The sequence below is a fragment of the Rhopalosiphum padi genome, chromosome 2, assembly GCF_020882245.1.
Source record: "Rhopalosiphum padi isolate XX-2018 chromosome 2, ASM2088224v1, whole genome shotgun sequence".
In the NCBI taxonomy this organism is placed as follows: Eukaryota; Metazoa; Arthropoda; class Insecta; order Hemiptera; family Aphididae; genus Rhopalosiphum; species Rhopalosiphum padi.
In genome coordinates this window covers 38,247,339-38,259,943 of record NC_083598.1, presented here as the reverse complement: position 1 = coordinate 38,259,943, position 12,605 = coordinate 38,247,339, and the positions used below count along the sequence as shown (strand labels likewise).

Below are 12,605 nucleotides of genomic sequence, written 5' to 3'. Positions count from 1 at the left end.
TTTACTATAAGTCTATGTATTAAATATCAAAAACTGATTATATTATACTGTACTGTACTGTATGTGTAAAATTGAAATTGGAACTTTATTCCGTAAACAGAGATTATTATTATTATTAACATTTTACGTATTTGGACTATAAATAAGTACTATAACTATATTTATTCAAATAATAGATCAGATCACTGAATAAATTATAATTTCATTTCTCAAAGCAAAAAACTCTAATAATAGAAATTAATAACTACCGAGAAGAGATTTGCATTGGACACAGAGTACAGATCTCGTGCATTGGCTCTTGCAATTTTGCCATACATTTTATACTTTTTTTAAGACGCAGTTACACCCTAGGGAAATCTCTTGCCAATAATGATGTATAAAAATTCGAAATTAAATCGATAACACGGTAGCCTCGAGCCCTAACGATTCCCGTCAGACATGATCGACCGCTATTAATGCCGTTTGATCATCATTGACACACGCACAACGAGTACAACAACAACGATAATAATAGTAATAATAATATAAAGTTACTATTATATGCCCATATCGCGTGACCTCCTTGAACGCCCACGATCGGCGGAAAATAATATAGACCTACGGAGTTTCTAAACACCGTCGTCGTTTGGTAAAAAACTAAAAAAGTTCTTTTCTCAAACCGGTTTCACGGCCATTATCTCGTGATGAATATTAGAATATTACGGCAAACCGTCGGCGGTATACCCACATCGGACAATACGACAATAACAATAATAATTGTCTGCAACGATAATAATAATATAATAATAACGAGTTCGTCCGTCTTGACGTTTGGGCGTGATACGCGCGTAGTCCAGCTGGACGGTGCAAACCATAAGCAGTAGACACGCGGCGGACATCGTAGGCAAATATACTATTCACCGTAAACGTGTATAGTGTGTGCCAAACATTCGCGTCCGCGAGAGATGAGTAAAAATAATAATTATATTATTATTATATTATTATGTTAATGATAAAGCGATAATAACGGGTGCGGATAGTCGACGAAGACGACGTTAGCGGCAGAGTCGTCGGTGGTGTTAGTGGTGAGGGAGGGGGATCGAGCTCACGCGAGTAACGTGGTACCGATCGGAGCCGCTTAGTGGCGCATGACCGGTTTCGCCCCACTCTGCAGTTGCCCGGTATCGTGACGGCGCACCGGTTGCCCACAAGATAGTTGGTACATACTATTATTATTATTACTATTATTATTTACCTGTCTCTCGTCTTCCACCGGCTGCGTGACCCCTCAGTGGTTCGGTTTACCTGGATTCCTGAGGTCGTCGGTTGTTCGTTCGCCATGTGAGTTGCGCGCGCGCGTTCATGTTTCCAAACACCGTTCGTCGATAGCGAGTGCGTCCGTACGTGTGTGTGTCATGTTGATATTGTCGCTCTGTGTTTGGAAAACTGATTTTGCGGCAAAATCGTCGGCGAAAGGTCCTTGAAAAATGCGTCCGCCGGTAAGTATATATGAAACGGCTCGCCGGCATTAGAATAGTAGCGCGGGCATGTATCTACACCCACAAGACGATTATTTATGATTATTATCATCGAACGTAGGTACCTACGTCCTACACGTCTTTCGCTTCCAAAATATGGGTCGTCGCGATAACATTAGACGTTTGCAGCCGGTGAATTAAGTTTTCTAGGCTCGTTTTATATAGGCACCGTTTATGAACATGATGATCACACAGCCCATCCGGCCGTACGTCAATGAGACGACGATAGATGTAATAATATTACGAAAGACAATACATCGTTCGTCGGTTTGCGTATAAACGAACGGGTAGTGGTCATGTCCGAAGGGTGTGGTTGCATTACGATAGTTGCGACGTTAACGATATACCGCATGCGAACCGTGGTTGTGTCGTATCATTATGTAAACCGTGTAGCACGTACCCACCGCGTCGCACGCTAAACGAACCTAGGTTTTGGCCGAGCCTCGCGAAACCGGATTTTAATAACCGTCCTCCGATTACGTATACATGCGAGCTCACGCGCGTGAGAACGGCCGAGTGCAGTTATTTTTTGCCGTGACCCGTCGGCAGCGACATGTTGGGAGGTTAACGAAACCGAGAGTCTCGAAACACAATAGGAACGACACAAAAACACCTTCGACCACGATGTCTGTTGCCTGATTTGTAGGGGGCGTGGTAGCTGAGGCATTAAACGTCCCGAGAATTCACCTTTTTTTCAAGTATTGCCATGTAAACTGTAGTAACATATATTTAAAATATATCACTAAACAACAATATAACAAATATTGTGGGCACCGAGTTTGAAGAAAACACTGCTCATTGTTTACCCTATTAAGTGTCAAAGTTAGTTTATATTACAAAGTTGTATTATAAATCGTGGTCAATTTGTTTGTATACGCAATGACTTAATGTGCGCAACTACAAAGTCTTAAGCTAGATGCATGAAATACAAAGATAAATGTCAAAATTTGATCAGCATATTTGAATACATGCGCAAAAATCCAACGTTAGCAATTTATTTCAAAATGCAGCTCAAAAATCGCAAATATAAGTAGTTCTTCGAATTTGTGATCGTATCAATATATACATGATAACGTTAACAGATTAATTCATAATAAGAGATCAACTAATAAACAATAGCACTTTTAAATTAAATAAATTTGAATACATATACTTATTACAGCTTATTATTATAGTTGTCTTATTTATTAATTTCCTCAATGCGATTTTACGTAATATATTTTTTTTTTAATTGAAATTACAATTATTTCAATATTATTATTAATTAGGTGTATGATTAGTACAGTTATATACATACGTCTATTTTATTAGGAAATAAATACAAAGGGGGCAAATATTAAGTTAGCTATCACCAGATATTTTTAAAATACGTGGATAGACTTACACCTGTTTCATGCATTCTAATTTTGTTTTCAGATGGCATATAACCGGCTTGTTATTTCATTTGTGTTTCTGGTTATTTTCGGCTGGTCAGAATGCGCTTTGAACAACAGGCCGCCGCAATTCCTGCCAGGCGGCGACATGGCACGATTTTCCCTGTCCGAAGACACCCCAGTTGGAAAATCAGTCTACAAACTGTCGGCAATCGACCCCGAGGGCTCGAGAGTGTCGTACACTGTGAGTGGACAACATCTGAACATCGATCGATCAACCGGTGTCGTCACACTAGCTAAGCGTTTGGACCGAGAAACGTTGGATTCACTGGAAGTCGTCATCAGCGTAACTGGTATAATATGTCACATCACTATTGATGCTAGATAACAAAACCAGTATCAAAAAAGCATAAAAAATAGTTTTAAACTTCAATGTTTTCAGACGAGCCGATCAAGGACTCCGATGCAAATACGGTGTCTCTGAGAAGAGAAATAGCAATTATCGATGTGAACGATAATGCACCAGAGTTCCTAGGGAGACCGTATTCGTTTAGTGTTTCCGAAGACACGCGAGTTGGCACCATAATATATAACAACATAACTGTTGTCGATAAAGATATCGGACCGAATAGTGAGATTTCCATGACGTGTAGTCAAAACAATGAACCTTGCGTGACATTTAACTTGCTCACCGAAAAAGTAAGTTATGTGGAAACTTTATATAGATTTATTTATATGGTCATATGCAACGTTTTTATAAAATGTAAAATTGGATTAGATTATTCAATTATTATACCATTATCGTATCATTTCGCTTACAGGTGTCCACAGGTACGTACGTAGGTTCTATTAGATTAGCGCGACCACTGGATTTCGACACGGTGTCGTCGTACAAAATAACTGTGAAAGCGACTGATGGAGGGCTTAAAAACTCCCTATCATCCACCGCTAATATTTCGGTAGTCGTTAAAGACGTGCAAGACGAACGTCCGGTTTTCACTAACTCGCCATATTCGATCGTGATCGACGAGAATACACCAGCAGGCGTACAAGTACTTAAGGTCACTGCTGAAGACGGTGACGCGGGTTTCAAGAGACCAGTCGTGTTGAGTTTAGAAGACGATTCTCTCGGATATTTCACCATCGATAATGAGTCTAACGGGACTGCTTACATATTCACTAGTGACAATCCTATTGACCGGGAAAACAAAATTGTTTCCGATGCCGGTGGTATTTATACGTTCAGATTAAAGGTGACTAATATCACTTAATGAAACGTGACAACGTATAACGGTATTTCGTTTTACAGGCTACCGAGCTGATCAACAACGAACTACCCGGTGACGTCAGCTACGAGATCGTCACCGTAGTAGTTCAAGATGTGGACGACGAAAAACCCGAATTTAACGAAAGGAGTTTCTCGACGTCGGTATCTGAGGACATTAGTAAGATGGAACCTATTTTTATTATGATTAAATAATGTTTATTTTTTAAAACTGAAAATTATTTAAATATTTAATATTATTTTCAGGTATCGGAACACCTTTACCGGGATTAAATATTATAGTTAACGACAAAGATTTGGGAGATAACGGAAGATACGTGTTGGTAATGAGGACCCAAGACTCCAGAGTGTCTAATTGGTTTAAAATTATCCCCGAGACGGCCTTGGGAAGGTCAACCGTTCTTATTCGTTTAGTTGACAACGATGGGTTTGATTACGATGCAGGAGTCACTGACGTCGAATTCGATATTGTTGCTATGTACCAAGATAATTTAACTGTATGTAATATTTATTTTAATAATTTTTTTAACTCATATGTGTTTATATAATTTTAATAAATTTCAGGGTGGGTTTAAAGAAGCTTCTGCGGCTCACGTGCAAGTTAACGTACTCGATGCTAATGATAATTTGCCAAAATTTGCTCAAACAACATATGCATACTCCATACCGGAAAATCTTGTACCTGGGACGAGCATAGCAAATCTTACTGCTACCGACATTGATAGTGGTATAAATGGTGAAATTACTTACAGTTTACAAGGTTTTGGAATGGATAAGTTTGGTAGTGATCCTGAATTCGGCGGTATTTATTTGACTGGCAGTAAGTTATTTTGTGTTAATACAATTACAATAATTTTAATTAAAAAAAGATCTCTTGTTAACAATTTGACACGTATTTTAATAGTAGGGTTTGGACCTTTTTACATTTGCATGTTTTTCGTAATAATCGTAAGTAAGGTGGAAATTATTTTCGTGAAGTAAATAATTTAAATACAGCATTTTAATTTGCGTATTTTTGTATATTTTGTGTTTTGTTATATTTTAAAGAGAGAGCATATTTGAACATTTTATAGCATATTAGTGCATTTTTCGCATTTTTAACTTTTCGTGATCATAATATTTTGTTGACTAATATTGTGGTTATTTAATGTTCAAAAGAAATGTCTAAAATACCTAATCTTGATGTAAAATTTTACGATTATCTATATATTCATTAGTAGTTGAAGGTCTTGTTATCGACATATATGACTATTGTTATTTATTTTATTGAACAAAATTACGATTAGGAACTTAATAACATATTGAAAAAATTAATATGTATATGATATTCGTGTATCGTGACTAATGTTTCCGCCGTGTTACTGTTTATGGACTTACCTCATAATTCAGTGTACGTTTATAAATACGTTATTTGATTTCACGAGTTTAAAAATTCCTAAAATATCAATTAATAGTCATATAAATCAATACTAAATTGAGTGTAGAGAAAATATATTTTATATATTGAGTGAATTATTTTATTCTGTAAACTATGTAAAACAGGAGTAAGTGTTGATAGGTGATTTGTTGAAACACGGCATTTAAAAATGGAAAAAACATAAATCAGCAGAGCAGTGTCAATAAAATCGAATTACAGTTTCAGAACAATAATTAGTAATCATATTATCTATGCAGTTAGAAAAATACATGAATACAACTTTTTCATTTTTTCTAATTTTTGGTGTAACAAGTCCCGAACCCTAGTAAAATGTAAAAACCAATATTATCATACCACTAAAAGAGATTTTAAGAATGATTACTGATAAAGTTTTAATTTTGATGCATTATAAATTATAATTTATAAATATATATATTTTTTTAAACGTAAATACATTTAAATCTAAGCAAATAAAAAATATATTATGTCTCCATCAATTAATTATTAATTTTTTGGTCAACGACTTCGGACTGAAGTACTATTAAAAACACATTTTAATAGTAGGTAATATTGGTATAATAAACGATGTACTATTATAAATTATCACGTACAATTACTTGGCTATCAGTTACACATATGTGGGCACTTTCTAGTACATTGAAGTATATTAATTATTTTTACTCGTCAGAATGTTTTATATTTAAATACTTTAAACAAATGTAGATTATTTAGAATTCAAACGTTTTAATTATAGCAAAATAATTAAAAACAAAATTGAAAAATCATATTTTTTTACAATAATTGAATAAATTAAATAACTGTAGTTGTTGTTTTTTTTTAGAGGTCGACTACGAACAGCAGAGTTCATATTCACTCACTCTCGAGGCGAAAGACGGTGGTAATCGTTCCACCCACGTAGTTATTTTAGTTGAAATTGTAGACGTTAATGATAATACTCCAGTATTCAATTCGTTGGAATATAAAAGAACTATACGAGAAGGTGGTACTGAATTTCAGCCGAAATTCTTTGTTCAGGTAAAATCAACTTTTTTTATCTGATAATTTAGTATTATTGATTGGTATTAATATTTAATAATATAATATTTATTAGGCATCCGACGCCGACAGTGGTCTTAATTCTATGATTCGTTATTCGGTCGCCAGCTCAAACTACGACGGCGTCGTTCTGGTGAATCCTATCAGCGGGGAGTTGACATTGAATTCTCCAGTGAACTCTAGTCACACGTCTCGGGGACAATACGAGTTAGTAATAAGAGCGACGGACCTGGGAATGCCACCTCTACACGCGGACACAAATGTCTACGTCAGAGTTGGTGTGCCGGGAAACCAGAGGCCCATGTTTAAAAATCTCACGTATTCCGTCACGATACCGGAAAACACTCCGAGAACAATGGACATACTGAGGGTTCGAGCGACCGATCCAGACGGACCAGATCATCTAATAGAGTACAGCATGGTCAATAGTAACGACAATTTTCACATCAATAAGAAAACCGGAGCCATATCTGTGTCGGAACGCGCCATACTCGATCTGGACTCAACGGGATTGTCATATTATCACTTGGTCGTCATGGCTATGGACAGTGGGTTGCCCATCAGAGAGGTTGCACACGCCGATGTGTACGTCAACGTCACAGACGTAAATAATAAACCTCCCAAGTTCGACCATAATGTAAGTTACATAGTGTACGTACCTGAAATCACGGAAATAGGCGAAATCGTGTACAAAGTAAATGCCGTCGACCCGGATAAAAATGCGTCGATTAAGTACGCGATCGTCGAACCAATCAAAGCTAATGACAAAACTGGATTGCCGTTAAAAAACACGAGCTCATACAATTTCAAAGATGTATTCAGGTAATATAATATAGTAATTAAAATACAACATAATTAAACATATAGGTACGATGTACATACTTTGCTCGCATATTAATTTACACGATACAAATGCGTTGACAGGACGAGTTAGAAAGTCATACCGTCATTGGTATAATAAAAACATAAAATACGTATTACGAGTATAACGGAAAAACATGGTGGGCTTCCACCATGTATATATTTTAAATAATATGCAAATGTGTGTTAGTACGTGGTATTACTTTTTATGAATATTTTTTCGTAGAAAATGGTTTTTTTCTTCGTGTCGGTTAAAAAAAAAATACATACATAATACATTATAGTGTATAGTGTACTGATGTCTGTTATAACTTTATAGCGCTATAGTTTTGTACAACTTTTTCAGTATTAATAAACTTACCGGTGAGATCAAAGTGAACTCAGCGCTAAGTTATCAGATGGCATCGGTGATCGTGTTGACCATAAGAGCCGTAGACATGAATGCCGTCGAAAACGTCCACGAACAGTACGACGAGGTCGAAATCACATTTTTCGTGAAGCCGTACATGAATAAAAACCCGGTATTTACCAACGCTGGATGGTCGACCGACGGTGACTCGTCCACGTTAATCGTAAAAGTAGACGAAGAAACGCCAATTGGTACGGAACTGGTGCAGCTCAAAGCAATTGACGTGCTTACGAACGAGTCGCTATACGATTTCAAGGCTGTCACGGCCGTACCGCGACAAATTGCTATGGACTACGCTGGTAAAGTTATACTTACTGAACGACTGGACTACGAAACGCTAGAAGACAAGGTAAGTGACAATGACATATTTTATAAGTAAATAAACATTACGCTCTTGTGAGCCCTTTTACCATACGAGATCGTATGCTGCATCGCCTTGTACTTTTAATACTAACACATGAATGTTAATATTTTACAATGGCTGTGTGGCAGAAACCATCATAGTTATATTTTTAATCAACCCTCTGGTTGTGAAATTTATTAAATTATTTTATACACCTCTACAAGACATGCTGCTTTTTGATTACGAATTTGTTATTGTTGTAATTTACACATGTGTGTACATATTTGTGTATTACATATATTTTGTTATTCATTTCAGACATTGACGTTTCAAGTGAAAGTCACCACTGAAGACGGTGAACGGTCAACTAGCAAAACCATTGTGATCGAAGTGCAAGATATCAACGACAATAGTCCAGAATTTGAATATCCCGTGAGTTAAGAATATTTTATTTAGAAGTTTGCGATTGAATATTTAATGTATTTTTTAGTGAGATATAAATTTCGGCAATTTAGTAAAAGTTTTTATACAATATTAATAACGAGCCTAACATCTTGTTCCACAAAGTGCAACTTCCTACGCATAAAATTTTTTATATTTTACATTTTTACAAATGTCTTTATACGATTCATAATTTACATATTTACATTATTTATGTACGTTTTATTCGGAGAAGAAAAGCAGAAATGATACTAAGTTATTAATTAAATGTGATCACTCAATTTTCAACGAGTATTAACATTTTCAAAATGTTTTATTTCTTTAATTTAGATCAATTAAAAATAACATTTTTGGAAAAAAGTTAGTTAATACATTAGATGACTACTTTTTTTTTATTAATAGACTACAATTTGGTTCAACTTAAAATATAAAATTAAAAATGTATGTATACTGTATAAAACAAGTAAAAATCATTAAAATAATTTGTTCAAATTATGTAAAACAATATTTTCAAAAAGATAAATGATTTTTGAGATAACGAATATGTAGATAACTATTACAATAATCACTCAGTATAGTATTTAGATTTAAATTTAAAACAGATAATTTGTATTTGGAAAAAACGTATTTGTAAAAACTAAAATATAAGATAATTATTCAGAGATACGGGTCGTAATTTTTAGAGTTTAAATTTTAGTTTTTACACTCATAGATACAGGTATCTAATTACTAATTATATTAGTAAAATAATATAATATATTATATATATTATATTACATTAATAATTATAATATAATGTTTTTAGTGATTTTATAAGTTATATGTTATAATATATATATACATCTGATTATTTTATTATTTACCATACACGTTTATTTTTAAATTAAATATATATTATTTATTCTAATTTAGATCTAATTTCAGATTTATCGAACTTCTCTCGTAGAATCCAGCCCAAAAGGTACTGTGGTTTTGTCAGTCAGAGCAAATGACAAAGATTTACCAACATCTCAAAATGGTATAGTCAGGTATCACCTGGGAGGTGAAAATTCAAATTTGTTTACCGTTGATCCTATTAGCGGAGAGATAAAAGTTTCTGGATATGGTGTAATTGATCGTGAAAAAACTTCAATTTTAAGACTAATGGTATTTGCATCAGATACGCCACAGGGTGGCCCACACCAAAAAATGACTTCAGTGCCAGTAATTGACTATATAAATATAATATATTATAACTTTGAGCATAAACTTGAGTTTTTTAGTTTTAATTTATTATTAGGTACATATTGATGTTAAGGATATAAACGACAATGCACCTGAATTTGATTCTTCAGTCTATATTGCAGTAGTATTAGAGAACGTTGTACCTGAAACAAGTGTGCTAAACGTATCGGCACATGATCCGGATGAAGGATCTGCAGGCTTGGTACATTACAAACTCATAGACGAGCAGCAACTCCAGGGTATTTATTTTACATTTTTAGAATTGAATTATATTTAAAAAGTTGTCCTTTATACTTTTCAAAAAAGGTCTGTTCTACATAAATCCAACAAACGGACAAATAAAAACTTCCAAAAGATTAACCGGTAAAGGTCGGTCTGATCCGTATGAAATGAAAATTAGAGCCGAAGATAATGGAGAACCAGGAATGTTTTCTGATGTTAAACTTAGTCTATACATTAGCGATATAATTGAAAATGATGGAGTTCCGACTTTTGTACATCCAACTGCTGACGAGATCGCGTATGTGTCTGAGGTAAACTAATGAATAATGACCATTATATATTACTACTAAATCAATTATTCACGGTATAATTCTCATGATTATAACAATATTTTTATTATTTTAGAATGCATCTATTGGGTCGTTAGTGTTTAGAGCGTTGGCTACAGATCCAGACGATCCCAATACATTGGAAGGAACGATCCATTATAGCTTTTTAGAAGAAACAAAAGATTCTTTAATTTTTTCTATTGATTCAGAAACGGGTTTAATAACGACTACGTCAATTTTGGACCGAGAAACGCAAGACAAATATACTCTTGTATTAGTTGCAAGAGATTTAGGCAGCGTTCCACAACAGTCTACAAAAGTTTTCAACGTTATTATAACCGATGTCGATGATAATAAACCCGTATTTAATAGATCCATAGTAAGTGTTAAGCAGATTTTCTCTATAGGTATTAGCAGATTATTTGTATACTTGCTTAACACTATTTAAAATTTTAGGAAGAAAAACCCTTAATGATGGAAGTCGAAGAAGAGTCGCCTCACGGTACCTTAGTTGGTTCCTTGGCAGCCTATGATCCAGATATCGGGGATAATGCACTCATTGATTATATCATAACGGGTATATTAATTTAATTAATGATATAAAATTACAATGATCTAAAACAATATTAACAATATTAATTTTAGATGGAAACGAGGGTAATGTATTTTATTTAAACTCTTCAAATAATGTTGCCGAAATAAGAATCAGTGGAGAAATTGATAGAGAATCTGTATCTGAATACGTTTTGACAATAAAATGTTTTAAACATAAAACGAAAGCATACAGCTTGCATAAATCGTACAACAAACAAGATCCAAGTGAAAGACAGGTGGTAATCAAAATACTTGATATCGATGACAATTTACCAAAATTCATTGATGAAAACTTAACTTTAGGTGAGTAGTCGGTTAGTGGTTGTCTAAATATTGATTTTTTATAAACTATATTTGTTTTTAGGCGTTAGGGTAAGCGTTCCTCTTGACACACTTGTGGCTACAATACAAGCCACCGATGTCGACAGTTTGGCAGAACAAATAACGTATCACATCACAAATCTCACTTATGCTCATAGACTAGAAATCCCAAAAGAGATTAAGAGCTGGCCATTCTTTTTGGATCAGATAAGTGGTCAGATTAGAACCACATCTTCGATGACATCCTATTCAGAAGGTTATTTTAACATAGTTGTAGCCGCGATCAACAGCGATGTGCCTGGACGACATTCCAATACTACAATAAAAGTGAGTCACGTTTTACGTCAAAGGTTGATTTGAACGGCAGTTAAAACTATATTAATATTAACATATATTTATTTTGATAGGTGTTTATTGTAAAAGACCGTGGATTGTTGAAGTTTGTTTTCACAAGACCCCCAAATATAGTAGGTCATTACATTAAAAAATTCAAAGAAGATGTCGAAAAATCATTAGGGATACCTCAAGCTAGCTTAAACTTGTACGATACCCAGTTTTATTCGAAAAATGACGGAAGTCTGGATTTTAGTAGCACAGGTTCGTGTTTTCAACTAGTGGGCCCAAACAATTACAATCCAAAAGATACTATATCGTTACTCGAAGACCCCAGCAATCACGAGTTGAAGAATGTGTACAAACAATACGAAGTTAAAAACATCGAAGTAAGGGATACTATTTTTTTCCCGAGAAAATAAAATAAATATTTTACTGGATTGTTATTCTGTATAGCGATGTTCCCCAAAACAAGTCAAGTCAGCTGTTACGTGGGTACAGATATCGGTGTTGGGTATTGCAATGTTCATTGGAATCGTATCGATTTTCTCCATATGCATTTTATGCTGTTCTTATAAAAAGTAAATTTTGAAATTTTTATTTATTTATAGCAGATATTTGTGAAATGAAGTAGGTGTTTATTTGTTTTTAATATTTTTTCTTTTATTTTTTTTTTTATAGATGGAAAAGGCTACGGTAATAATGTGATAAGCAATAAATATCAATTAGACGTGAACTCAATGATGTGAGTTGCCATGTAAAAGTGCTGTGATTCAATAACTATACAATCAAAATATATATGTATATATTTTTATTTTACTTATATTACCTAAAAATGTAAATATTATTACTGTGATTATATTATTTACTTTCTCCGAAA

At 34.2% G+C, this 12,605-nt stretch overlaps 1 protein-coding gene across 1 annotated transcript; it reads left to right on the top strand.

The window, feature by feature from the left end:
* The first annotated feature begins 1,268 nt into the window (after nucleotides 1–1,268).
* On the top strand, nucleotides 1,269–12,605 carry LOC132919555 (cadherin-23-like). Its single transcript, XM_060981242.1, has 21 exons — nucleotides 1,269–1,478; nucleotides 2,934–3,243; nucleotides 3,333–3,589; nucleotides 3,712–4,143; nucleotides 4,200–4,335; nucleotides 4,422–4,672; nucleotides 4,740–4,995; nucleotides 6,434–6,627; nucleotides 6,704–7,470; nucleotides 7,856–8,267; nucleotides 8,580–8,693; nucleotides 9,627–9,905; nucleotides 9,982–10,165; nucleotides 10,233–10,459; nucleotides 10,554–10,856; nucleotides 10,934–11,054; nucleotides 11,123–11,374; nucleotides 11,436–11,719; nucleotides 11,800–12,114; nucleotides 12,182–12,306; nucleotides 12,407–12,605. The coding sequence occupies exons 1-21, from the start codon at nucleotides 1,467–1,469 to the stop codon at nucleotides 12,423–12,425; spliced, it is 5,250 nt and encodes a 1,749-aa protein (XP_060837225.1). The 5' UTR covers nucleotides 1,269–1,466; the 3' UTR covers nucleotides 12,426–12,605.

Excerpts from the sequence above, each read along its gene's own strand:
- LOC132919555 (XM_060981242.1), top strand. Across the intron at positions 3,590-3,711 it reads TTAACTTGCTCACCGAAAAA|GTGTCCACAGGTACGTACGT; the intron begins GTAAGTTATGTG and ends TTTCGCTTACAG. Across the intron at positions 8,268-8,579 it reads ACGAAACGCTAGAAGACAAG|ACATTGACGTTTCAAGTGAA; the intron begins GTAAGTGACAAT and ends TATTCATTTCAG.